At 36.9% G+C, this 27,182-nt stretch overlaps 1 protein-coding gene across 2 annotated transcripts in view; it reads left to right on the top strand.

Moving 5' to 3' along the window:
- Window positions 1–27,182, top strand: part of RPRD2 (regulation of nuclear pre-mRNA domain containing 2) — a 90,752-nt gene that overhangs the window by 45,907 nt on the left and 17,663 nt on the right. For both annotated transcript variants that reach the window (XM_060090470.1, XM_060090471.1), the window contains exons 3-7: window positions 17,086–17,186; window positions 18,049–18,126; window positions 19,412–19,464; window positions 20,057–20,183; window positions 21,657–21,832. In XM_060090470.1, the coding sequence (XP_059946453.1) occupies window positions 17,086–17,186; window positions 18,049–18,126; window positions 19,412–19,464; window positions 20,057–20,183; window positions 21,657–21,832 (535 nt within the window). The remainder of the gene's footprint in view (window positions 1–17,085; window positions 17,187–18,048; window positions 18,127–19,411; window positions 19,465–20,056; window positions 20,184–21,656; window positions 21,833–27,182) is intronic.

Below are 27,182 nucleotides of genomic sequence, written 5' to 3' on the forward strand. Positions count from 1 at the left end.
GTGGCACATATATACGATGGAATATTACTCAGCCATAAAAAGAAATGAAATTGAGCTATTTGTAATGAGGTGGATAGACCTAGAGTCTGTCATACAGAGTGAAGTAAGTCAGAAAGAGAAAGACAAATACTGTATGCTAACACATATATATGGAATTTAAGAAAAAAAAATGTCATGAAGAACATAGGGGTAAGACAGGAATAAAGACACAGACCTACTAGAGAATGGACTTGAGGATATGGGGAGGGGGAAGGGTAAGCTGTGACAAAGTGAAAGAGCGGCATGGACATATATACACTACCAAACGTAAGGTAGATAGCTAGTGGGAAGCAGCCGCATAGCACAGGGAGATCAGCTCGGTGCTTTGTGACCGCCTGGAGGGGTGGGATAGGGAGGGTGGGAGGGAGACGCAAAAGGGAGGGGATATGGAAACATATGTATATGTATAACTGATTAAATTTGTTATAAATAAATAAATAAATAAATAAAAAAAAAGAAAAGCAGTAGATTTCCTATATATGCTAGCAGTAACCAATTAAAAATGTAATTAGAGGGCTTCCCTGGTGGCGCAGTGGTTGAGAGTCTGCCTGCCGATGCAGGGGACACGGGTTCGTGCCCCGGTCCAGGAAGATCCCACGTGCCGCAGAGCGGCTGGGCCGGCGTCCGGAGCCTGTGCTCCGCAACGGGAGAGGCCACAACAGTGAGAGGCCCGCATACTGCAAAAAAAAGAAAAAAAATGTAATTAGAAAAAAAAGATTCCTTTTGCAACAAAAAATACTGCCTCCCCCCCACAAATAAAGGAAACCCCACCCAAAAATAAATATAATAAGAAGTATGTAAGGCTTTTATAGAGAAAATTTTATAAGAAGACCTGGATAAATGAAGAGATAGATACATACTTGTTTTTTGTTGTTTTTATTTTTGGGGGGGTGGGTACATGGGCCTCTCACTGTTGTGGCCTCTCCCGTTGCGGAGCACAGGCTCCGGACGCGCAGGCTCAGCGGCCATGGCTCACGGGCCCAGCTGCTCCGCAGTATGTGGGATCCTCCTGGTCCGGGGCACAAACCCACGTCCCCTGCATTGGCAGGTGGACTCTCAACCACTGCGCCAGCAGGGAAGCCCAATACACACTTTTGAAGGGAAACATTTGGTATTGTTAAAAATATGATTCTCTCCCAATATATAATCTATAAATTCATTGTGTAATCCCAGTTAGAATCTCAGTAGGGTTTGATGTGGAAGGATATATGTTCAAGATAATTGTTTATAAGAACATCAGAGTCAGAGTTCCCCTGTCAGTTATCTGTATATATTTTAAAACAATAATAGAATCAGGAGTAGAAGACTATATCAGTGAAACAGAATATATTCTCACTTATAAAGAAATTAATTATAAAGTATATGATAAATGAGAGTGTATTAGGATATGAGCTTTAGTATTCCATAAACAACCCCATCTCATCCCCCTTTTAAATTTCTGTTCACGGTTATACTTTAGACTCATTTCTACCCTTTTGTGAATTCATTTCTCTTAATCTAAGGCTATCATTTAAATTCCTTTAATTGAGGAGGGGCAAATGTTTAGAAGTTCCAGGCAGTTAACCCAGGTGAGCGAAGTGGGTGGACTGTAAGGAAAAACCCATCTAAAAGGGGCAACAGCTACTCAACCCTAGCCTATGGCCATAAAGAAATATGAGTTCACTGTTGACCTATGCTTTCAGACTTTCCAAAGACTTTCTCATTTTTTAAGCTAGGTCAAAATCTAGATTCTTATATGAAGCCTCCCAATTTTTAAATGTGTGAAGCTAAATCACATTCTAAAAAATTTATTGCTAGCCAAACAACACATCTGATGACTAAATTTTGGAGTTACAAATAAATTTTAGTAAGTGGGTGAATTTGCAAATACAGAATCTGCAATTAATGAGAATCAACTGTATCTAGAAATAAATCTTAACAAAAGATGTATAAGATCTCTATTGAAAAAATTATAAAACATAATTGAGAAACAGTATAGAAAACCTAAAGAAATAATTTGTGGATAGGGAAGACTCAATATTTAATGTCATTTCTTCCCAAATTGATTTATAAATCCAAAGCAGTCTTAATTAGGCTCTCAGTAGTGTTTTTCCCCCCTATTTTATTAATTGATTTTGAATTTTGTATGGAAGTGCAGAGAGCTCCTTCTTCCCCTTCCCCCACAAAGAGAAAGCCTAGAAACTCTTGAAGAACAATAAGGTGGGAAGACTGGCTCTACCAGATTTCAAGACTGATTATAAAGCTACGATAAATAAAGCAGTGTGATATTTACCCAGAGATAGCCAAAGAAACCGGTAGAACATAATACAAAGTCTAGAAACAGACCAGTGTATATACTTGGTCTCTGTATGAAACTATTAGGTAGTAGAAAAAGAATAACTTTTTCGTAAATATTGCTGGGACAAATTGGCTATATAGAAAAAATTAGATCCCACTCACATCATACACAAAAATCAATTGCATATTAAATACTTAAACATGAAAGAACTACAGATCTTTTGAAGACAATATAGGAGAATATTTCATGACCTTACCTCATAAGATTAATAAGTACAGCTACATTAAAATGAAGACCCTTCCATTTAATTGGAAAAACACTATAAAGAGTGAGAAGACAAAGGGCTCCCCTGGTGATGCAGTGGTTAAGAATCCACCTGCCAATGTAGGGGACACGGGGTCAAGCCCTGGTTCGGGAAGATCCCACATGCTGTGGAGCAGTTAAGCCAATGTGCCACAACTACTGAAGCCCGGGCGCCTAGAGCCCATGCTCCGCAACAAGAGAAGCCACTGCAATGAGAAGCCCACGCACTGCATCAAAGAGTAGCCCCCACTCGCCACAACTAGAGAAAGCCCGCACGCAGCAACGAAGACCCAATGCAGCCAAAAATAATTTAAAAAAAAAAAAAAAAGAGTGAAAAGACAAGCCACAGAGTGGGAGAAAATATTTTTATGCAGTCAACAAAAGGTTCATATCCAGAATACATAAAGAATTACAAAATAATGAGAAAGACAAAAAATTTGAAGATTTTAGTTTTACCTGGCACTTGTAGAAATCAAACCAGAAATTATTTAAATATTTATTAATAACTTTTAATACAATAAACGTTAATAACCAACACTTAAAATTTTAGTGAGAAGAGTGGTGGTGTTTTGCATTCTTGCCAGATCTCTTTAATGTCTGGCTTAATATCAGATAGCTATATTTTCTTACCTGCTTTTTGCATTCAGTCTGTTCTGATATCATGTCATATAGCCCTACAACTGCTGAGACATCTCATTACATATCATATAAGTTAAGTCCCAATCAGGAGAGAGAAATCACATATCAGTAATTTAAACGGAAAAATTTACATGAAGAATCGTTAAGTAGGTAAAAGGTAGCTAACTACTAGAAAGAATAAACTAACTCAAAGGTGTCATGGAATAGTATCTGCTGAAAGCAGCTACTACCTCTGAACCTGAGGGAAAAGTAAATAAGGACTCACCCCAAGCTAAGATTCAGACCTGAGGAAAGAGTGGATTGCTGTAAGAACATGCTACCTGTCACTAGTGGTTAAGAAACAGGCTGGAGAGCACTCACCACTGAACTACAAAAGCTATGCTAAAATGCACCCAGAATGCCTCTAAGCTGATCCACTTGAAAATAGAACACCAAAAGAAGAATCCGTGCTGCCTCTTCTAGCCTCTCAGTGTCACTCTAGGGCTCTCTGTTGTCAGAGTCCAACACTGAACCGAGGGGAAATAGAGTTTGCAGAGTCTGGCTCCGGTACCACAAGGGAAGGGCATGTTAGAGCTGAGAGGCAGTAAATTAATAACCAGCACACATACGTACCAGATAAGGCATAAATCTTCAAGTCCACCAGTACGAACATTAGCAAGATTGTGGCACAGTGGAAGCTCTTATATACTGTTGCTTTGAGGGTTGATTGGTAATAAAACAACCTCATTTTTAAAAGTTTATGTACAGATCTTGCGATTCCAACCATAGGCTTTTACCCCTGAGAAACTTTTGCATATGTGCAGCAAGATAAGTGGAAGGACATTTTCATAGCAACATTGTCTATGGTAATAAAAATTTGGGGAATTCCCTAGTGGTCCATTGGTTAGGACTCTTGTGCTTCCACTTTAGGGGGCCCAGGTTCGCTCCCTGGTTGGAGAACTAAGATCTCACAAGCCGCACAGCACAGCCAGAAAATAAATTAATAAAGTGAAAGTCCTAATAAAAAAAATTTGGAAACATTTTTCTACAGTAAAGTGAATGAACTGTGGCATACTGGAATACCAGACAGCAAGGAAAATCAATGAATTTCAGTTATATGCAATGACATAGACAAATCTCACAAAATATTGATTGAAAGTACAAAGGAATATTTATGTATATATTGTATGAATCCATTTATATAAAGTTCAAACTTGGCAAAAAATGAACTCTTGTTTATACCTACCTATATGTTAAAACCAAGAAAAGTAAGGAAACAATTATCACAAAAGTCTACCATCCCAGGTAGATGGAAGGGATTGTGAACTTGAAGGGGTGCACTCAGGTCCTCTGGGGAGCTAGCGATATTTTATTTCTTCACCTGGGTTGTGATTACATGGCTGTTCACTTTTTAATCATTTGTTTATAATATATATCATATGTAATTATATATTATATGCAACTTTTCCATAATGTAAGATTTATTTGGACTAAACAGTTTTCAAATTACAGTATTAAGTAAATGAATTTAAGAAGTTGATTCCTTTTGAAAATCAAATTGGCAGCCTAGTAGAACAAATTGTATAATCAACCATAGAGCAGTACAGTATTCCCAGTTAGGTATGAACTCTGTAGAGTTTTGTTTGCTCTGTCCTTTCACCTTCCTTATACACTTAGTATCCTCAAGAAATTTTCCCTTCCTGACTTCTACTTCCTAGTCTGGATTAAACAGTTCTTCTTTGCTACCATTATACCTGTCTCTACTTCTGTCATAGCACCTAACACACTGCCTTGTAATTGATAAACATGCTTTTTGTCACCAGTTTCTGTCTCCCAGACATTCTGCTCCCAGCACAATGCTTGTCACCTCATAGGTGGTTGGTTAGCTTGATGCATGGATGGAAATACCATGGAGAACTATAAAGCTGTATTTCTTAAGTACAGGCCTAGGTATTCCTAGGTGGGTCCATGGGTATAGTTTAAAGGGTCTGTGGATTGTCTAAGCATATTCAGTGTCATCCGTATGATTACCTTATTAACAGTTCTGTGACTCATTTTCAGTGGCTGTGTTATCATGTGTTTGTATTTTGACATAGATAATATTACTTTATCAAAGGCTAACGAGGAAAGGTTAAAGATGGCTTTAATATATAAATAATGGTTTGTATCAGTTGAAGGCACTAATAATTTCAACATACACTAAAAAAAAAGTTCATAGTAGTTCAAATGGAGAAAAATGGTGAAATAATTGAATGATAATAGTATTATAGGCTTGATAAATTAAAAACAGTATTAAATTCAGTGTATATATTCAGTATCATGTTTGCATTGCACCTTGTACTTGGTTTCAACTAAATATTTATCACTTTAAATCAGTGTTAATATGAATGGTATTTACTGTATTTTTGTTTAATTTGCAAATTCTGATTTAGAGTTGTTGAAGAACTATAAAATGTTTTCAGGGGAATCATATAGGGTAAAAAGATAAATGGAGACTTTGCGATCATATTCATAGGAAATCCAAGAGAATTTACAGACTAATGAGGATTCAGCCAGGTTGCTGGATACAAATCAACATATAGGAATCAGTAGCATTTCAGTATATCAGAAATAACCAGTTAAAATACAGTTTAAAAAAAGGGATATTATTAGCAGTAACAACAAAAGCTTATAGGTACCTAGAACAAAAGTGTGTTGAGATCTTTATGAAGAAAATTATAAACTGTTTCAAAAAGACAAAAATCAGCATGTAAATACAGTACACTTTAATCAAGTTCCCAGTAGGACATTTTAAGAAATTCGTTATACTGATTCTAAAATTCATATAGAGGAGTCAGTGTCTTAGGAGTAGCCAAGACTGTTGATAAAAAGCCAAGTAGGACTTAACCTATGAAATATCAAGAATTATTATTTGGCTATAGTAATTAAAAGAGTATGGTATTAATACAAGGATAGACAAATAGATTTAAGGAACAAAACAGAGAGCCCACAGATGGACTCATACATATATGGGACCTCTGTAAATGGTAGCAGTTGCATTACAGTTCATTGTGGGGAAGATGAACTCTTCAATGTGATTCTGGGACATGGACTTTCTGTGTGGAAAAAATAAAATTAAATGTTAAATGTTTCCCAACACAGTACACAAAAATATATCTCAAATGAATTACCTTGATGTATAAAACAAAACGTTAAAATGTTAGAAGAAAATATGAATATTTTCATGACTATAAGGGTTAGTTTAGAAAGCTCTTAAGACACCAAGAACAGATAATAAAGAAAAGTATTTGTAAATTTAAGTACATCAAAATTAAACTTCTGCATTATAGAAGACACCATAAAATTAAAGACAAGTGACACACTAGGGAAAACATTTGTTATAGGCAAATAAAAAAGATAAGTTTTATAAATGGGGATTATTTTAGGAGATACAGAGTAGCAAGTTGTTTTTTTTGTTTTTTGTTTGTTTGTTTGTTTGTTTTTGCTGTATGCGGGCCTCTCACTGTTGTGGCCTCTCCCGTTGCGGAGCACAGGCTCCGGACACGCAGGCTCAGCGGCCATGGCTCACGGGCCCAGCTGCTCCACGGCATGTGGGATCCTCCTAGACCGGGGCACAAACCCGTGTCCCCTGCATCGGCAGGTGGACTCTCAACCACCGTGCCACCAGGGAAGCCCCAGAGTAGCAAGTTTTTAGAGATAAAAATCTCTCTCCATCTAATTTCTGAGCTACAAGGTTTTTTGGATTAAGTATCGACTGCCTCCTCCTTGAGTTGACCCAGTATTTGGTCTTCCATTCAGTCAGTTGGCAAATATTTATTAAGAACCTGCAAGATATATAGCACATTATTCTGATGATGTCCCAGAAATAAGTTACTGATAAAGAAAAGATACGAGGCACAAGATTATGCTGTTTGGTTCTGGTTTTGTTTTGTTTTGTTTTTTTGCCACTCTGCGCAGCTTGTGGGATGTCAGTTCCCCAACCAGGGACTAAACCTGGGCCCTCGGCAGTGAGAGCGCGGAGTCCTAACCACTGGACCGCCAAGAAATTCCCTAGTTCTCTTTATCTGTGATATCTGGGCACCTCTTGTATTCCTTATCAACTTTATGCCTTGAAATAATTTGCATATACCTTGCTGTTTTAAAAGTGGTCCAGGGGCGAGGATTGCTAGCATAGGAAGCATCTATTCAACATCCTAGCAATTCTGCAAGTCAGTCAATTTTTTTGTTACTTATATGTCAAACAACAAAGTTTATATTTAATTATTTTATGTTGTGTGTGGTAATAATTGTATGTTCTGTAGAAATTAAGGTTGTGATCAGTAATGGCTGAAATAGAGGTCTAGAATTACAAGGTAAGTAAAACTGCTATTTTGGATTTTGTTTTGGTTTTTTATTTTAGTTGAATTTGTAAATTCAAGAGATGGTTGGATTGTGGAAGTTTGAGAGTTCTGTGTTCATATAAAGAACGAATCTAGCCAAGAATTTTAGAGCTAACAGAAATTGTTTAGTAAAAATCATTTTACAAATGAAGAAACCTAGTTCCCAAAAGACTTCTCACTGAAACCAGAACTAAAACCTCTAGTTTCCCCATCTAGTGCTATTTTTTACTATATTATACCCTGGTCTTATTTTTATGATTTCTTAGCAGTTGCTGTTTTTCCAGCATATTTTACTTGAGACTTCGGTGAATAGCTGTTGGGACTTCATAATGAATAGTTGGGTTTGAAAATGACAAAATCCAGTTGTCATTCATTCATTTACTATTTAGTGAACACTTTGTAGGTGCTGAAGAAGCAACAGTAAATAAGTTATAACTCCTGCCAGGAGGAACAGACATTTACAGATAATTATGACTTGGCTTCTGGCTGAATGGCCAGCCATCTATTCCAAAGGGTCCTTTTTTATAAAACAATTACATTCTTGACAAAATATAAGCCGAACCAACAACAGTGGACATATTAGAATGGCAGAGCTGACATTAATTAGTATGCCTATCTCAGAGTACCTACCACATGATCTGGGCTCTGGAAAGGGGATAAAGTAGTCTTGAGTCATAAGTCCCCCTGGCTTCCAGTATAGATTTGCTCTCAAGGAGCACATTTCCTACTTAGATCACCAGGAATCTCATAGATCAAAAAAATATCAAAGGTCGCCAAATACATTGGGAAACAAAGCACCACAAAGGAGAATCAGCAGATTTAGATCCCCTCACAGTGAGTTTCAGATATTAGAATTATCAGACAGGGTATATAAGACAATTATAAGAGATGTTAAAGATTAAATGGAATAAAATGAACAATGGGTAAGATATTTGGGCAAAAGAACCAGTAGGAATTCTAGAAGGGAAAAAGAGATTAAACTAGAAAATAGTTCTGAAGAAATTAGAATGCAGCAGTAGAGAGAAGGAAGTGGAAAAACGAAGAATAGAATGAAAGGCCTAATTAACATCAAATGAGAATCCTGGAGGAGAGAACTTCTGAGTTCTTTCAAAGAGATAAATGGCTGAGAACACTTTGAAAGTGATGAAACAAAACAAAACATGAATCTTCAAACATAGGAAGCACAACATATACTAAGCAGGATAAATAAAAAATTTACACCTAGTTATTCATTGTGATGAAATTACAAAGCAAAAAGATTTTTAAAAGCAGCCAAAGTGTTCACACCTACTAGAATAACTAATTTAAAAACAAAATAAAACCAGAAAATAACAAGTGTTAGAGAGCATGAGGAAAAACTTCTACATCTCTGTAGGAATGTAAAATGGTGCAGCTGCTATGGAAAGAGTTTGATGGTTCTTCAAAAATTTAAACATAGAATTAGTATATGATCCAGCAGTTCTACTCTTGGGTATATACAAAAAAAGAAATGAAAGCAGGAAATCGAATGGATGTTTGTACACCCTTGTTCATAACAGCACTTTTTACAATAGCCAAAAGAAGGAACCAGCCCAATTTTCAGATGAACAGATAAACAAAATATGGTATATACATAAAACAGAATATCATTCAACCTTAAAAAAGAGAGAATTCTGACACATGCTACAACATAGATGAATCTTGAAGACATTATGCTAAGTGAAATAAACCAATCACAGAAGCACAACTATTGTATGATTCCACTTATATGAAGTAACTACAGTAGTCAGATTCATAGAAACAGAAGGTAGAATTGTGGTTATACGGGAAATATTGTATGATTCCATTTATAGAAAATGTCTAGAATAGATAAATCCATAGAGACAAAGTAGATTAGAAGTTGTTAGGAGCTGGAGGAAAGGGGTAATAAGGAGTTAATTGTTTAATGGGTACAGAGTTTCTGTTTAGGGCAGTGAAAATTGTTGGAAACAGAGGTCATTGTACAACATTGTGGATATAACTAATGCCACTGAGTTGTACATTTAAAAATGGTTAAAATGGCAAATTTTATGTTATTATTTTATGACAGTTAAAAAAAGTAAACAAAAAACAAAGTAGTCAAGAGAAAAGACAAAGTCAGATCACATGCACAAGGACTACTGTTAGACTGACAACAGACTTCTAAACTGCAACAGTGAAACCAGAAGGCAGTTACGAAAAATATTTTTATAACATTGAAAGAAAATAGCTGTCAACAGGATTTGTGGGACTTCCCTGGTGGCGCAGTGGTTGAGAGTCTGCCTGCCAATGCAGGGGACACGGGTTCGAGCACTGGTCTGGGAAGATCCCACATGCCACGGAGCAACTAAGCACGTGCACTACAACTACTTAGCCTGCGCTCTAGGGCCCGTGAGCCACACTACTGAGCCTGTGTGCCATAACTGCTGAAGCCCTCATGCCTAGAGCCCATGCTCCGCAGTGAGAGGCCATGACGATGAGAAGCCCGTGCACCACAACGAAGAGTAACCCCCACTTGCTGCAACTAGAGAAAGCCCGCGTGTAGCAGTGAAGACCCAACGCAGCCAAAAATAAATAAATAAATAAATAAATTTTTTAAAACATGGATTTGCATACAAAGCAAAACTACTTTCAAGAGCTAGACAAACCATATAAAGATATCTCCAGAGAAACAAAAACAGAACAATTTACCATCAACAAACTTCTGAATCACTTTTACTCTGGGAAGTTAGCAGTAAGAGGGATGGTGAATCATACTAGCAATAAAATATATGAAATACCTAAGAATAGCCTTAACAGGAAATATGTGAGACCTTTATGAATAAATTGTATTTGGGAATGTTGAATATAAATTTATTAATGCTTTGCTGCAGTAAAGAATAATGTATTAATAATTCATAGATATTAATTAGAAAATAATGCTTTGTTTAAATTAATATATTCTCCTAATATAATTCAAATTTAAAATGCCAAAGTGTCACCTCTTTTGGAACTTAACATTACTCTAAATTTACTCCAGGAAAATAAGCAAATGAGAATATAAGAAATGTTCTGGGGGCTTCCCTGGTGGCGCAGTGGTTGAGAGTCCGCCTGCCAATGCAGGGGACACAGGTTCGTGCCCCGGTCCGGGAAGATCCCACGTGCCGCGGAGCGGCTGGGCCCGTGAGCCATGGCCGCTGGGCCTGCGTGTCCAGAGCCTGTGCTCCGCAACGGGAGAGGCCACAACAGTGAGAGGCCCGCGTACTGAAAAAAAAAAAATAATAATAAAGAAAGAAATGTCCCGAAGTATAATCATAATGAGAGAAGATAAGCTACAGTTTTGAAGATAAGACAGTATAGTGTAAGAATGGATCAATGGTGCAGAATTTACAGCCAAGAAAAAGATTAATAATTATATTCTAGAGGAAGCACAGTAAATGAGTTAGGAAAAGAGAAATTATGATATTGAAACAATTAATTGGAAATCTGTTTAGATTAGAGCTTAACTTACCTTTATATACCAGTGGTCTTTAAATGAATTATACAGCTGAACATTAAAAAGAAATATTAGGGTACGCCTATTTTCCATTAATTAAATTAATAAATAAACCAAAACAGAGGAGGAAAAAAAGAAATGTTAATCATGAAAAGAAAGATGAAAGAAAATAAGTTATAATGTAAAAAATCTCTGGTAGAAGGACTTTCTACCCTTAAAACCTGGCAGTAGACAAACATTCAAAGAAGATTTAGTACCTGTCCTCCTCAAACTATTTTAAAAAATTGAAGAGGAGGGAACACATCCTAACTTACTTTACGAGGCTATGGTCACCCTGATACTAAAACCAGACAAAGACAACACACAAAAAAGAAAATTACAGGCCAGTATCTCATGAACATAGATGCAAAAGTTCTCAACAAAACATTAGCAAGCCAACTCGGAAATGAACCCACATACCTATGGTTAACTAATCTTCAACAAAGGAGGCAAGAATATACAATGGAGAAAAGATAGTCTCTTTAGCAAGTGATGTTGGGAAAGCTGGACAGCCACATGTAAATCAGTGAAGTTAGAATACTTCCTCACACCATACACAAAAATAAACTCAAAATGGCTTAAAGACTTAAATATAAGACATGACACCATAAAACTAGAAGAGAACATAGGCAAAACGTTCTCTGACATAAATCATAGCAATGTTTTCTTAGGTCAGTATCCCAAGGCAAAAAAAAAAATAAAAGCAAAAGTAAACAAGTGGCACCTAATTAAACTTACAAGCTTTTGCACAGCAAAGGAAACCATAAACAAAATGAAAAGACAACCTATGGACTGGGAGAACAATATTTGCAAACAATGAGACTGACAAGGGCTTATTTTCCAAAATATTCAAATAGGTCATACAGCTCAATATCAAAAAAACAAACAACCCAATCAAAAAATGGGCAGAAGACCTAAACAGACTTTTCTCTAAAGAAGACGTCCAGATGCCCAACAGGCACATGAAAAGATGCTCAACATCGCTAATTATTAGAGAAATGCAAATCAGAACTACAATGAGGAATCACCTCACACCAGTCAGAATGGCCATCATCAAAAAGTCTACAAATAATAAATGCTGGAGAGGGTGTGGAGAAAAGGGAACCCTCCTACAGTGTTGGTGGAACTGTAAATTGGTGCAGCCACTGTGGAGAACAGTATGGAAGTTCCTTAAAAAAACTAAAAATAAAGTTACCATATGATCCAGCAATCCCACTCTTGGACATGTATCCAGAAAAGATGAAAACTAATTCAAAAAGATACATGTGCCCTAGTGTTCATAGCAGCACTGTTTGTAATAGCCAAGACGTGGAAGCAACCTAAGTGTCCATCGACAGATGAATAGGTAAAGAAGATGTTGTGTGTGTGTGTGTGTGTGTGTGTGTGTGTGTGTGTGTGTGTGTGGACACACATACAATGAAATATTACTCAGCCATAAAAAAGAATGAAATGATGCCATTTGCAGCAACATGGATGGATCCTAGAGATTATCATACTACGTGAAGTGAGTTAGAGAAAGACAAATATATGATATCACTTACATATGGGATCTTTTAAAATGATACAAATGAACTTATTTACAAAACAAAAACAGACTCACAGACCTAGAAAGCAAACTTCTGGTTACCAAAGGGGAAAGGGTAGGTGGATAAATTAGGAACTTGACATTAACAAATACACACTACTATATATAAAATAGATAAACAACAAGGTCCTACTGTATAGCACAGGGAACTATATTCAATACCTTGTTACAACCTATAATGGAAAATAATAGGAAAAAGAATATATATGTGTATAACCGAATCACTTTGCTGTATATCAGAAACTAACACAACATTGTATGGGGCTTCCCTGGTGGCTCAGTGGTTAAGAACCTGCCTGCCAGTGCAGGGGACGCGGGTTCAAGCCCTGGTCCGGGAAGATCCCACATGCTGCAGAGCAACTGGGCCTGTGTACCACAACTACTGAGCCTGTACTCTAGAGCCCGCAAGCCATAACTACTGAGCCCATGTGCCACAACTACTGAAGCCTGTGCTCTGCAACAACAGAAGCCACCACAATGAGAAGCTCACACACCGCAATGAAGAGTAGCCCCCCGCTCACCGCAACTAGAGAAAGCCGGCACGCAGCAAGGAAGACCCAATGCAGCCAAAAATAAATATAAATAAAATAAATACATTTAAGAAAAAAAGAAACTAATACAACATTATGAATCAACTATACTTCAGTTTAAAAAAAGGAAAAACATGTTAGCAAGCTGAATCATAAAAGGATCATACACCATGATCCAGTGTGATATATTCCAAGGATGCAAGGGTGGTTCAGCATCTGTAAATCAACATGATACATTAACAAAAAGAAGGATTAAAAAACATATGATCATCTCGATAGAGGCAGAAAAAGCATTTGACAAAATTCAACGCCCAGGTATATAATTAAAAACTCTCAATAAAGTGGGTACAGGGACTTCCCTGGTGGCGCAGCGGTTAAGAATCTGCCTGCCAATGCAGGGGACACGGGTTTGATCCCTGGTCTGGGAAGATCCCACATGCTGCGGAGCAACAAGCCCATGCGCCACAACTACTGAGCCTGTGCTCTAGAGCCCACGAGCCACAACTACTGAGCCCATGCACCACAACTGCGGAAGCCCACGCACCTGGAGCCCGTGCTCTGCAACAAAAGAAGCCACTGCAATGAGATGCCCGCGCACCGCAACGAAGAGTAGCCCCTGCTCACTGCAACTAGAGAAAGCCCATGCACAGCAACGAAGACCCAACGCAACCAAAAATAAAAAAATAAATAAATTTATTTAAAAAAATAGAGTGAGTACAGAAGGAACGTTCCTCAACATAATATAGGCAGTATATAACAAACCCACAGCTAACATAATACTCAATGGTGAAGAACTGAAAGCTGTCCTTCTAAGAATAGGAACAAGGCAATGATGTATACTCTTGCCATTCTTATTCAGTATAGTGCTGGAAATTCTAGCCAGAGCAATTAGGCAGGAAAAAGAAATAAAAGGCATTGGAACAGAAGAAGTTTAACAGTCACTATTTACAGATGACATGATTTTATATATAGAAAATCCTAAAGACTCCACCAAAAACCTATTAGAATCAGGGACTTCCCTGATGGCACAATGGTTAAGAATCCGCCTGCCAGTGCAGGGAACACGGGTTCGAGCCCTGATCCGGGAAGCTCCCACGTGCCGTGGAACAGCTAAGCCCATGCACCACAAGTACCGAGCCTGCACTGTAGAGCCTGCGAGCCACAACTACTGAGGCCGCGCGCCTAGAGCCCGTGCTGTGCAACAAGAGAAGCCACTGCAATGAGAAGCCCGTGCACCGCAGCAAATAGTAGCCCCTGCTCACCACTACTAGAGAAAGCTTGCGTGTGGCAACGAAGACCCAGCACAGCCAAAACTAAATAAATAATTAATTTAAAAAATTTGTTTTAAAAGCCTATTAGAATCAATAAACGAATACAGTAAAATTTCAGAATATGAAATCAGTATACAAAAATTGGTTTCATTTCTGTGTGTTAACAGTGAGCTAGCAGAAAAAGAAATTAAGAAAACAAAACAATCCCATTTACAATTGCAACAAAAAAGAATGAAATACCTGGAATAAATTTAACCAAGGAGGTGGAAGACCAGTACATTGAAAACTATAAGACATTGTTGAAAGAAATTGAAGAAGACACAAATAAATGGAAAGATATTCCACGCTCATGGATTGAAAGAATTAACTTCAGAATGTTCATATTACCTAAAGCAATCTGCAGATTCAATGCAATTCCAATCAAAATCTGAAGGACGTTTTTCACCAAAATAGAACAAAAATTCTAAAATTTGTATGGAACCACAAAAGACCCTGAATAGCCAAAGTAATCCTGAGAAAAAAGAACAAATCTGTAGGTATCACACACCCTGATATCAAATGATATTACAAAGCCATAGTAACCAAAACAGCATGGTATTGACAGAAAAACAAATACCTTGATCAGTGGAACAAAATTGAAAGCCCAGAAATAAGCCTATGCATTTATGGACAACTAATTTACAACAAAGGAGCAAAGAACATACAATGGAGGAAGGATAGTTTCTTCAGTAAATGGTGGTGGGAAAAACAAAGCAGCAACATACAAAAAAACCCCAAAACTAGGCCACTGTCTCACGACAGACACAAAAATTAACTCAAAATGGATTAAAGACTTGATGTAAAACCTGAAACTATAAAACTCCTAGAGGAAATCGTAGGCTGTACGGTCTTTGACATTGGTCTTTGCATTACTTTTCTGGATATGTCTCCTCAGGCAAGGGAAACAAAAGGAAAAATAAACAAATGGGACTACATCAAACTAAAAAGTTTCTGCACAGCAAAGGAAACCATCAATAAAACAAAGACAGCCTACTGAATAGGAGAAGTTATTTGCAAATCAAATATCTGATAATGGAGTTAATATCCAAAATATAAGAACTCATACAACTCAACAACAGCAAAACCAATAACCTGTTTAAAAAATGAGCAGAGGGGGGCTTCCCTGGTGGCGCAGTGGTTGAGAATCTGACTGCTAATGCAGGGGACACGGGTTCGAGCCCTGGTCTGGGAAGATCCCACATGCCGTGGAGCAGCTGGGCCCGTGAGCCACAACTACTGAGCCTGCGCGTCTGGAGCCTGTGCTCCGCAACAAGAGAGGCCGCGATAGTGAGAGGCCCACGCACTGCGATGAAGAGTGGCCCCCACTTGCCACAACTAGAGAAAGCCCTCACACAGAAACGAAGACCCAACACAGCCCAAAATAAATAAATAAATAAATAAATAAATAAAAAATGAGCAGAGGTGCTGAATAGACATTTTTCCAGAGAAGACATACAAATGGCCGACAGGCATGTGAAAAAATGTTGAACATCACTAATTATTAGAGAAATGCAAATCAAAACCACAGTGAGATATCACCTCACACACATTAGAATGGCTGTTATCAAAAAGGCAAGAAATAACAAGTGTTGGAGAGGATATGGAAAAAATGGAAACCTCATACACTGCTGGTGGGAGTATAAATCCGTGCAGCCACTATGGAAAACAGTATGGAGAGTCCTCAAAAAATTAAGAATAGAACTACCACATGTCCAGATATCCTACTTCTGAGTATTTATCCAAAGAATATGAAAATACTAATTTGAAAAGATATATGCACCCCTCTGTTCATTGCAGCATTATTTACAACAGCCAAGATAGGAAAACAACCTAAGTGCCCATCGATGGATGAATGGATAAAGAAGGTGTGAGAGAAATATATATATACACACACAGTGGAATACCATTCAGCCATTAAAAAAAAAGATGAAATCGTGCCATCTGTGACAACACAGATGGACCTTGAGGGTATTATGCTAAGTGAAGTTAAGTCAGGTGAAGAAAGACGTATCTTATGTTTTCACTCATACATGGAATATGTTTTAAAAATTAAAAATAAAATAACTGAACAAACGAAACCAAACACACATAGATACAGAGGACCGAGTAGTGGTTACCAGCATGGCAGGGTGGTGGAGGGAGTGTGAAATGGATGAATGGAGTCAACTGTATGGTGATGGATGGAAACTTAAACTTTTGATCATGAGCATGCTCATGAGTGTATAATCATTAGTGTATACAGAAGTAGAAATATAATGTACTCATGAAACTTATATTATGAACCAATATTACTCTCAGTAAATTTTTTTAAACTTCAATATGTTATCCATAGCCTCATCTATGTCAGTAGTAAAAAGTGTTGAATAAGAGTTTTTAAGATTTTAGCCCTAGACACCAGAAAAAAAGTGTTTTAAAATAAACATGAGAAGACATTTGGAAAATAATTTTGTTGATAACTTTATTTTCAGATTTCTAGTTTGAGATGTAAGTTAACATTTTTATATGTCTGTCTCACTTTTTCTTTCTTCTCAGGGATCCTTCTGTCTCTAAGTCTATAGAACGAATCTTTAAAATCTGGGAAGATAGAAATGTATACCCAGAAGAAATGATTATGGCGTTAAGAGAAGCTTTGAGTAAGTATTTTTTTTCTCCTAAAAAAGATTGAGTCATTGTTCAGTCTTTAAAATTATATATATTTTACAGATTTGGTCCTTTTGCTTAATAACGAAAAATAAACTTTTGGATCTGGCCCTGTTTGTTTAAAATTAAATAATTGTAAAAATCGGTTTGCCTTAAAATTTAAGTAGAATTGGTTTGGGGAGGGTTGAATTTCGTTTTTATTGACTAAAGAAAGTCAAGCATATTAAGTGATGTTGACCATCTAATTATTTTCCTGCATTTGCTTTACTTTAGTTGCGTGTTTTAAACTGTTCATCTTTTGTGTTTAATAATTACTGCCCTGTCCTCTTACTTATGGGACAATTTTTGGACAGGGTTTCAGTTTTCAGTAAGCTGTTTGATAGTAAGCATGTATTGGCATTCTTCGGTCTCTCTTTTGGTTTAGATTTGCAGTAAGTTGTGTACTGGTGTTATTTAAATTACTTAGTTCCTATGTATTAGATACATGTAATTAAGTCATTGAATAGCAGTAGGTGATACCTGATACCATGACCATAATTTGACTAGAAATTTGCTTTAAAAATAGCATCTTCTAAGAAGCTGTTAAATTCTTCATTTGAATGTGTTACCTGGTGTTTTTAAGCTTCTACCCTATTCTCAAAATTTGTTATTTCATTGATGTAAAATCATGTTTATTTGGCAGCTTCTTAGACCTGGTGGGTATTTTTATCTTTTTATAAAAATGAAAGAAAAGGAGAGAAAGAAACAACACACAGTCTCGGATTGCCTTTTTTCATGCTACAACTTTGACACTGAAGTGGACAGACAGAACAGCTTCCCATAACGCCAGATTGCAAAAACTGAAATGTTTTCCAGGTACCACTTTCAAAACTCAGAAGCAGCTGAAAGAAAATCTGAACAAACAACCGAATAAGCAGTGGAAGAAATCACAAAGTAAGGAACAAAATCTCAACTAATATAAATTACCTCCTCTTTTTGGAGCAGAAGAAAATGTAGACCATTTGACATCGTACCTGGCATAAACCATGGGCAAGCCTGTGTTTTCCAGGCCTGGGAGGCTCCCAGTGACTTACACTAAACAAGCCATCATGAAGTTACTTCTTTAAAAAAATAAAAATAGAACTACTTTTAAACAAAGGAAATGCAGAAAAAGGGTTTAAATGAGTGAAGATTCAAGAGTAGTTGGGGGATTGAAAGAAGAAAAAAATACATGATAGTGCCCAGGCTAACTTTCAGGTTCAAAGATATGTGAAGTTAGAGGCAGCTGGCGTTAAACAACAGAGCTGAAGAGGAGACTAGGCATTAAGAAGCGTTTCTGTGGGAGCCATGAAATCCTTCAGATTTGGGGATATACTCTACCAGATTAGACATGGGCCTCAAATCCTGGCCAGAAGCTCATTCTCTAACAGGAGCTCCTGCTGTGTTTATCATGTTTACCCAGCATGAGATCAAGGGAGTGGAAAACTGCATGTGATAGGCTGCTGTGGGCCAAACTGAGGAATATTGAGAAAGACTTGAAGGTGTGGAGGGAACAAGGTAAAAGACAGTGAGAATTGGGAGGTGAAACAAGACACTTGGGATGGTTTTGCTCCAGCAAGCATGTGATATTCATCATGATTAAGGGAGTCCTCTCACATCCTTTTGGTCATAAGTTGCATGCTTAGGAACAACAAGAGTCATCATTTCAGCCACAGTTCAACCACAGTGGTATTTTACTTAGAACTTTCCCTGCCTATTTTTGCTATGAATTGAGTCAGGAGAAAAAGAAATCCAAAATTAAATACATAGGAATAGAGTTGATGCTTCTAAGTAAATTTTCTTCAGCCAGTGTGCAGGATTAATTGGATGTCCTGCTCCTGAACACTCTTAATCTGAGGTGTTAAGATCTTCTTACACTCAGTCAGACTAGGCAAAAAGGTACTTCATGTATCTCAGTATCTCCAAATCAATAATTCTAGGACCTCAGACTTACAGGGTATGTTGGAGGTAAGTAGGTTAGACCTATCTAAATAGTGTATTTTTATATTTACCATGCTTGGGAGTGTTCAAATTTCATATTCCACTATTTATTCTAGGAATTTATACCATGATTTAAATGTGCATGTTCGACATATATTCAAAGAGTACACCCTTAACTATAAAACTGGAAATTTTCCTGAATATTAAGTCAACATTTTGTGTCTATATTCTTAAATGACCTTTTGTTTAATTCCAACAGCATCCACGAATCCAAAAGCTGCTCTCAAGTCTAAGATAGTTGCTGAATTTCGAGTAAGTTACAGAATATGTTCAACATGCCAAAATATTATTCACCCCTTTTGCGTTAGTTTTCTGTATAGTCCATCCTGAAAGATTTATTTTTATTCAATTATACATCAGTTACATTTTAAACATGTTCAAACTGTCTAAAACTTAAGAGTTTTATCTGTACCTCTAAAGGACGAAGTAACCTTCTTCTGAAATATCTATTACCGGTTGGATTTTGTGTTGAATCCCAACAAGGGATTCATCTTTCTGTAAAACTGTATTAAATTAAAATTTGCTTAAAGTTAACATAATAAGACCGTTTATCTAGTTAAAATTTAAAGAAGATATAAGTGGACCTTTGTCTGTTTCAATCTTAACTCTATCCATAAATTAGCTTTGAATAAATAAGGAAAAGGATCTTTTAAAGTATGTAACTGAAAATATGGTTTTGACATGAGAATTGATGTTGATATTTGATATTCCTGATTATGAGGAAATATGAAGGGTTTTTGCCTTTTGTGGCTTTGTTAGGTTTTATTCATGTTTTACTTTAGTGTGGAAAGGTAGAATAAGTAGATGATTTCATAAATTAAATATGACCCTGGTCTGTGTTCAGTCTCAGGCCCTCATCGAAGAGCTGTTGCTGTACAAACGCTCAGAAGATCAGATAGAATTGAAAGAAAAACAGCTGTCAACTATGAGGGTGGATGTGTGCAGCACAGAAACTCTCAAATGCTTAAAAGGTAATACCTACATCCCTTTAAATAGAATAAGTTGGATTTTCTTTCTATATATGTCATCTTCAAGTGATCGGACTGACTTCTTCCATAAAGACAACCTCACGTTACAGAGAACAGTTGTGGCGCCTCTTTCCCAGATGGTGATTTCATGCATGTCAATTTCATAAGTAAATTCCTAGCCTTCAAATTGTACACCTTAAACAATGTTATATGCCAGTTATATCTCAATAAAGCTGGAGAAGAAGTAAATTTTAAAAAAATTTTTTAAATAAGTAAATTCTGTCCTTTTCCCCACTTCTAGTCCTTTCTTGATGTATTGGATTATGATAGGGGTATTTCACATGAGTGATTAACCGGTTTGGCTGTACTCTTCAATAAGGTCACTGTAGGGAATTCCCTGGTGGTCCAGTGGTTAGGATGTGGCACTTTCACCACTCTGGGCCTGGGTTCGATCCCTGGTCAGGGAACTAAGATCCTGCGAGCCACATGGTACAGCCAAAAAAATAATAATAATAAATAAATAAGGTCACTGTAATGCCTCATAAAATCTAGTGACTTGCTCTCTTTTCCTTACATTGTAGATTATAAATAATAATCATATTAATTTATTAGAATGTAAATGTCATGAAAGTAGAAATTATCCTTATTTGTTCTTGCTGTATCCTAGTGCCTAGAGCAATACCTGGCACATAATAGGCATTTGATAAGTATTTTTGAAATAATGAGTAAATGACTACCAGCTACTTGTTTTGGCACCTATTTTGTTCTTGTACCATGCTTTAAATTGAACATATGTTATCTAATTTAGTCCTCACAACAACTCAGAAGCATGTTAAAAACCTCTATTTTGGACATGAGAAATCTGAGGCTTCGTAAGGAGATAAGAAGCTTGCCCAAGTTACACAGCTGATAAAATGCAAAGCCTAAATTTATATCCACACCTAAGGCCATATTCCAACATCACTGGGAAAAAAGTACTTAGGAGAGTAAGAAACAGTTTACAATGTCATACAATGTCACTATTGAAAAATAATTCATGGTACTCTTCTAATATCAAATTACTAGAGATCTTCAGATAGGAAAGAATAATTTTTAAGCCTGATACACAAAGAAGTCACTTGATCTTTACTTTTCTGAACCTCTGTTTTCTCATCTAAGAGATATATCTTATTATAGTCTATAGTATAAAAGTTAATGGTGTAAGTGTACAGAATTGAGCCTCGTTCCATTATTCCTGAGTTGCAGTGTGACATCAAATTTGTGAATAAAAGCAGTCAACAAACTTTCATTTAGTTAAACTTTCTTTTCTTTACCTTAATTACAAGTGCGTTCATCATGCACTCTTGCTTCACTACAGCAGGATCACACAACCCATTTAAATAATCTGTTTTGTGATTTTTGTGATTTAGAGAAGCTTCTTTAAGGTGTAACTATGAGACTAAGAATATTACAGAATACTTCCTCTTGTTATTTTAGATAAGACAGGTGGGAAGAAGTTCTCCAAAGAATTTGAAGAGGCAAGTGCCAAGCTGGAGGAATTTGTGAATGGACTAGATAAGCAGGTGAAAAATGGGCCGTCACTAACAGAAGCACTTGAAAATGCTGGAATTTTCTATGAAGCACAGTACAAAGAAGTAAAAGTGGTGGCCAATGTAAGTAATGATTAAAGCTGTCTTACATCAATTGCTTGCCATATATCTGTGACTGTTTATATGTGTTATCTAACTCTATTAGGATAAGCATTATTATCTCCAGTTCACAGATGAAGAAGTTACTTTTATTTTTTAAATAAATTTATTTATTAATTTATTTATTTTTTGCTGTGTTGGGTCTTCGTTGCTGTGCGTGGACTCTCTCTAGTTGCGGCGAGCAGGGGCTACTCTTCATAGCGGTGCGCGGGCTTCTCATTGCGGTGTCTTCTCTTGTTGCGGAGTACGGGCTCTAGGCGCGTGGGCTTCAGTAGTTGCAGCACGTGGGCTCAGTAGTTGTGGCTCATGAGCTCTAGAGCGCAGGCTCAGTAGTTGTGGCACACAGTCTTAGTTGCTCCGTGGCATATGGGATCTTCCCAAGCCAGGGCTCGAATCCATGTCTCCTGCATTGGCAGGAGGATTCTTAACCACTGCGCCACCAGGGAAGTCCCGAAGAAGTTACTTTTGAAGAGGGTTAGTAACCTTGTACAAGGTAGTATTATAGCTAGCAAGTGAAGGTGTCTGAATTAAGACCTTGGTCTTTTTGATGCTAAAGTTCGTGAATACCCTGACCATTAAGCTTTGCTAAAGCCTTATGTCTTAGCGTTTCAGTGGGAGTGTGCCAAGTTACTGTTACGGGATATAAAATTGGGCAGAAGTTTGTATATATATATATTTTTAAACCCAGGATACTAGATGGAAACATTGTTTCTGAATTTCATCAACTCAATTAAGGAAGCTCTTTCTCCCCACCTCAACGGGAAGAGGGGTCGATAATTAGACATTTGTCTAATGGCCCCTGAAAGAAACTGTTTTGTACTTTATTTTTATTTATTTTTTAGTTCTAATCACTATATATGGTTATAAAAGTATATAATACTTGAAGTACTTTTTTTTTTTTTGGCTGCACCACCCAGCTTGTGGGATCTTAGCTCCCCAACCAGGGATTGAACCTGCGCCCTCAGCAGTGAAAGCAGGGAGTCCTAACCACTGGACCTCTAGGGAATTCCCAGTATATAGTACTTTTTTTCTTTTTAATACATTTATTTATTTATTTCTGGCTGTGGTGGGTCTTCGTTGCTGCGCATGGGCTTTCTCTAGTTGAGGCGAGTGGGGGCTACTCTTTGTTGCAGTGTGTGGGCTTCTCATTGCAGTGGCTTCTCGTACAGCACGGGCTCTGGGTGCACGGGCTTCGGTAGTTGTGGCGCACGGGCTTAGTTGCTCTGCGGCATGTGGGATTTTCCGGGACCAGGGCTCGAACCTGTGTCCCCTGCATTGTCAGGTGGATTCTTAACCACTGCACCACAGGGAAGTCCCCAAGGTATTCACACTTTTAATTTCTGATTTCAACCCCAGTACTCACTCCACTTTTTTATACTCATCACTTCCTGGATCAAAACTTCTCAGGGATTCTGCAAGACAGATCAGCTCCTTTCCCAGATCAGCTCCTTTCCCTTTCTGCATACTCCTAACCTCATTTTTCTCTACCCTGCCTCATTACTTCTTACTCTTACAAAACCTTTTCCTTGTTACTGGTTTATATCTTTTCCTTGTTACTGGTTTATATCTTTGTGTTCCTTTACTATTCATTTTATGGGAGTCCCAGGAGGGAGAGACACTGAATAGGAGTGATTAGTTTACCATTTTTACTCAAAAGACCATTTTATAATTTTTGAAAAGTGAGCCATCGTTACTTATTTATGAAATTATATAAAATCATTTAGTCTGCTTTGGAGGATCCTTAGCAAATGACTGCGAGAAGTTTGTTCAGCAAGCATTCGTTGAGCACACATAATCGCAATTCTGTGTAATAAATGCTATAATGAAGGTAACTATAGGGTGCTAAGAGAACAGATTGAATAGGTGCTTTAGCAAATTTGGGAGTGGGAATGGAGGATATGGAGAAAATTTTTCCCAGAGGAGCTAAACTCTGAAGTTGCAGTAATTAGCTAAATGAAAGACCATATTCTCTGAAGAGCATTTTCAAAGCATGGGAATGAAAGAGAGCATGGCAAAATTGGTGGACCTGAAAGTAGTTTCTTATAGCTAGGCATTTATGAGGAAGTGATAAATGAAACTGGAGAGGGAGTCAGGAACATGCTCCTGAAAGGCCTATATTTATTCTAAGGTCTTTGAATTTTACCCTGAAAGCAATGGAAGGCAGTTGTAGGATTTTAATTTTGCTGATGCTGTGATCAAGTCTGCATTTTGGAATCAAGATAGCAGAATGGAGAATAGGAGACTATTAGAGGTAGGGAGACAAGTTAGTAGGTTATTGAAATAATCCAGGTTGACTTTTGTGGAAACAGTTAAACCTTAAAGCAATATTCTCAAGAAGATTTTGACCACAGTCCATATGAAAGAAAGATATTACATGGAAACTAAGAACCACACACACGTGCACATACATATACAGCAAAAGTTTCACAAAATAAAACTTAACTCTTGTTATATGCAGTACACACTGGGAGATATTCTTTCTTCTATATTATTTCATTTCCTATACTTTTTCTGATTTTTAAGATGAATATTTAGATAATTGATTTTCAGCTTTGTTAAAATATGTGTATTTGATACAGTAAACTTCTCTCTAAGCTGCATCTCACAAGTTTTTTGTTTGTTTTTGGCCGTGCCAGGTCTTAGTTGTGGCATGCGGGATCTTTTAGTTGCGGCATGCAAACTCTTAGTTGAGGCATGTGGGATCTAGTTCCCTGACCAGGGATCGAACCTGGTCCCCCTGCATTGGGAGCTCGGAGTCTAAGCCACTGGACCACCAGGGAAGTCCCACATCTCACAAGTTTTTGTACTTAAATGTGTCTTTTACAAACAGCATATAGTTGGATCTTGGTTTGGTTTTATGCTTATTGTTTTTTAATCAAATCTGATACTCTTAACTTATTGCCTTAAATTAAATTATCTTAATTTAATATTACTATCTTAATATTGTTATAATAAAACTTTAAATTAATATTCTGTTACTTCATGTATAATGTAAGAACCTTAACAGTAGTAGGATTCCCTTCCCCCAGGTCTTTATGCTATTGTTAACTATTTTACTTATGTATATTTTATGTAATATAATTTTTATTATTTTTCTTAAATAGTGAGTAGACTTTTAAAGAAATTAAGGGGAAAATAGTCTTTTATTTTACTATTTCTGCAGATCCATGTTTTTTTGCAGATCCATGTTTCCCTCTGGGATCATTTTCCTTCAGCCTAAAGTCTTTAACATTTCTTATAGTGCAGGACTGTTGGTGATGGATTTCTCAGTTGTTTCTCAGTTGTTTACTAAGCCACTCATCTTAAAATGTCTTTATTTTACCTTCATTTTTGAGAAATGTTTTCACTGGATAAAGAATTATAAGTTGGCAGTTTTTTTCTTTCATTACCTAAAAATGTTTCTCTACCTGTCGTCCCTTGAGAAGTCAGCTGTGCCTAGATTTCTTCTTTGTACTCATCCTGCTACAAAGGGATAAAAGGGGTTCACTGACCTTTTTGGATCTGTGGTTTAATTATTGTTCATCAGTTTTAGAACCTATTTGACAATTATCTTTTAAAATATTCCTTCTTTTTCATTCTCTCTCTTTTCCTTCTGGGACTCCAGTTATACGTCCCATGTGTTCTTAGATTTCTGTCTGTTCTGTTCATTCTTTTTTCTTTCTGGACTGATTTTTGGCTACTTTATATTTACTTGTCTTCAAATATTCTTTGTTCTACTGAGCCCAGTCTGCTGTATTTTTCAGTTCTAGAATTTTCATTTCGTTCTCTCTTAGAGCTCCCTTTCTTTGTTGAGATTTCCCATCTATTCATCCGTTCTTCATCTTTTCCTAAAAATTCTTTAACGTAGTATTTGTAATCACTGTCTTAAAGACCTTATATGTTAATTCCAGTATCTGGGTCATTTCTAGGTATACTCCTATTGACTGTTTTTTCTGTGATATGTGTGTGTGTGTGTGTGCGTACTTTAATCATACCTATATATACTATCTGTTCGCTTGTCTAAGAATTTATTTTATAGGAGACCTTTTGGGTGATACTTGTTGAAAACTGTGAATTGTATCATTTTACCTTTAAAAAGTGTTGAGTTTTTTTCTGGCAATCAGTTAAATTATCAGTGGATCACTGTGATGTGAAGGCTTGGTTTTAGGTTTGTCTGGACATAACCCTTAGTCCTGGGACATGGTCCTTACTCCTAATCCATGGCCTTTGTGGGGTTTTAATAGGAAGTGAAGGTGTTTACTAAGCCTCTCTAAATTGACAGTGCATAAACTCTAAACTCTTTGCCTGGCACTGGGCAGCTGCTGAAATCACTGCTTAGGTCTTTAACTTCATAGCTTCCTTGGAGATAGCATCAAAGGAACTATTTCCACCATTCAGATTTATATGTTTATATGTTTTTATTGTTATATATTTTAATTATACACATACATATTCTATAGTTGTTTTATGTAGTCAGTATTTATTTAGTGTTATTAGCCTTTTTATTGTACTGCATTTGATTTGCTATTAATATTTTCTCTTTATCTTTGGTTTTTAGTAGTTATACAGTGATCTGCCTAGGTGTAGTGTTCTTCATATTCATGTGGTTTAGGGTTTGCAGAACTTTTTGAGTCCGTGGTCTATTAATTTACTACGGCTGCTATAACAAAGTACCTGAGAGTGGGTAGCTCAAACTACATTAATTTATTGTCTCATACTGTAAGGCTGTAAGTCCAAAATCAAGGTGTTATTAGCAGGGTTGATTCTTTCTGAGGGCTGTGAGGGAAGATTCTGTTCCTGGCTTCTCCTGTTTAACTTGTAGATGGCTGTTTCTTCCCTATGTCTCTTCACATTGCCTTCCCTCTGTTTCCAAATTTTCACTTTTTTGTTAAGGATACCAGTCATATTGGATTAGGGCCCATCCTAATGACCTTGTTTTAATTTGATTACCTCTGTAAAAACTCTATCTCCAAATAAGGTCACATTCTGAGGTATACAGTTAGGACTGTCAGTGTATGATTTGAGGGGCACAATTCAACCCATAATGAGTAGCCTAATATTTCTTATAAATTTTGGGATGTTTTCTTGCCAAGTATTGTTTCTATTCCATTATATCTCCTCTCCTCCTGGAGCTCTATTAATTTGTATACTAGATCTCATCAGTGTTCCAAATGTCTTTTTATGTTAGTTTCTGTATTTTCTATCCTTTTCCCCTCGGTGCTGCCCTTCTAGATATTTTCTATTAACCAGTCTTCTAATTCATTAATTTTCCCTTCTGCTGAATCTTATCTATTTTTTAACCCATCAGTTAACTTAGTTGGCTTATTTTTCAGTT

This window comes from Mesoplodon densirostris, chromosome 2, assembly GCF_025265405.1.
Source record: "Mesoplodon densirostris isolate mMesDen1 chromosome 2, mMesDen1 primary haplotype, whole genome shotgun sequence".
In the NCBI taxonomy this organism is placed as follows: domain Eukaryota; kingdom Metazoa; phylum Chordata; class Mammalia; order Artiodactyla; family Ziphiidae; genus Mesoplodon; species Mesoplodon densirostris.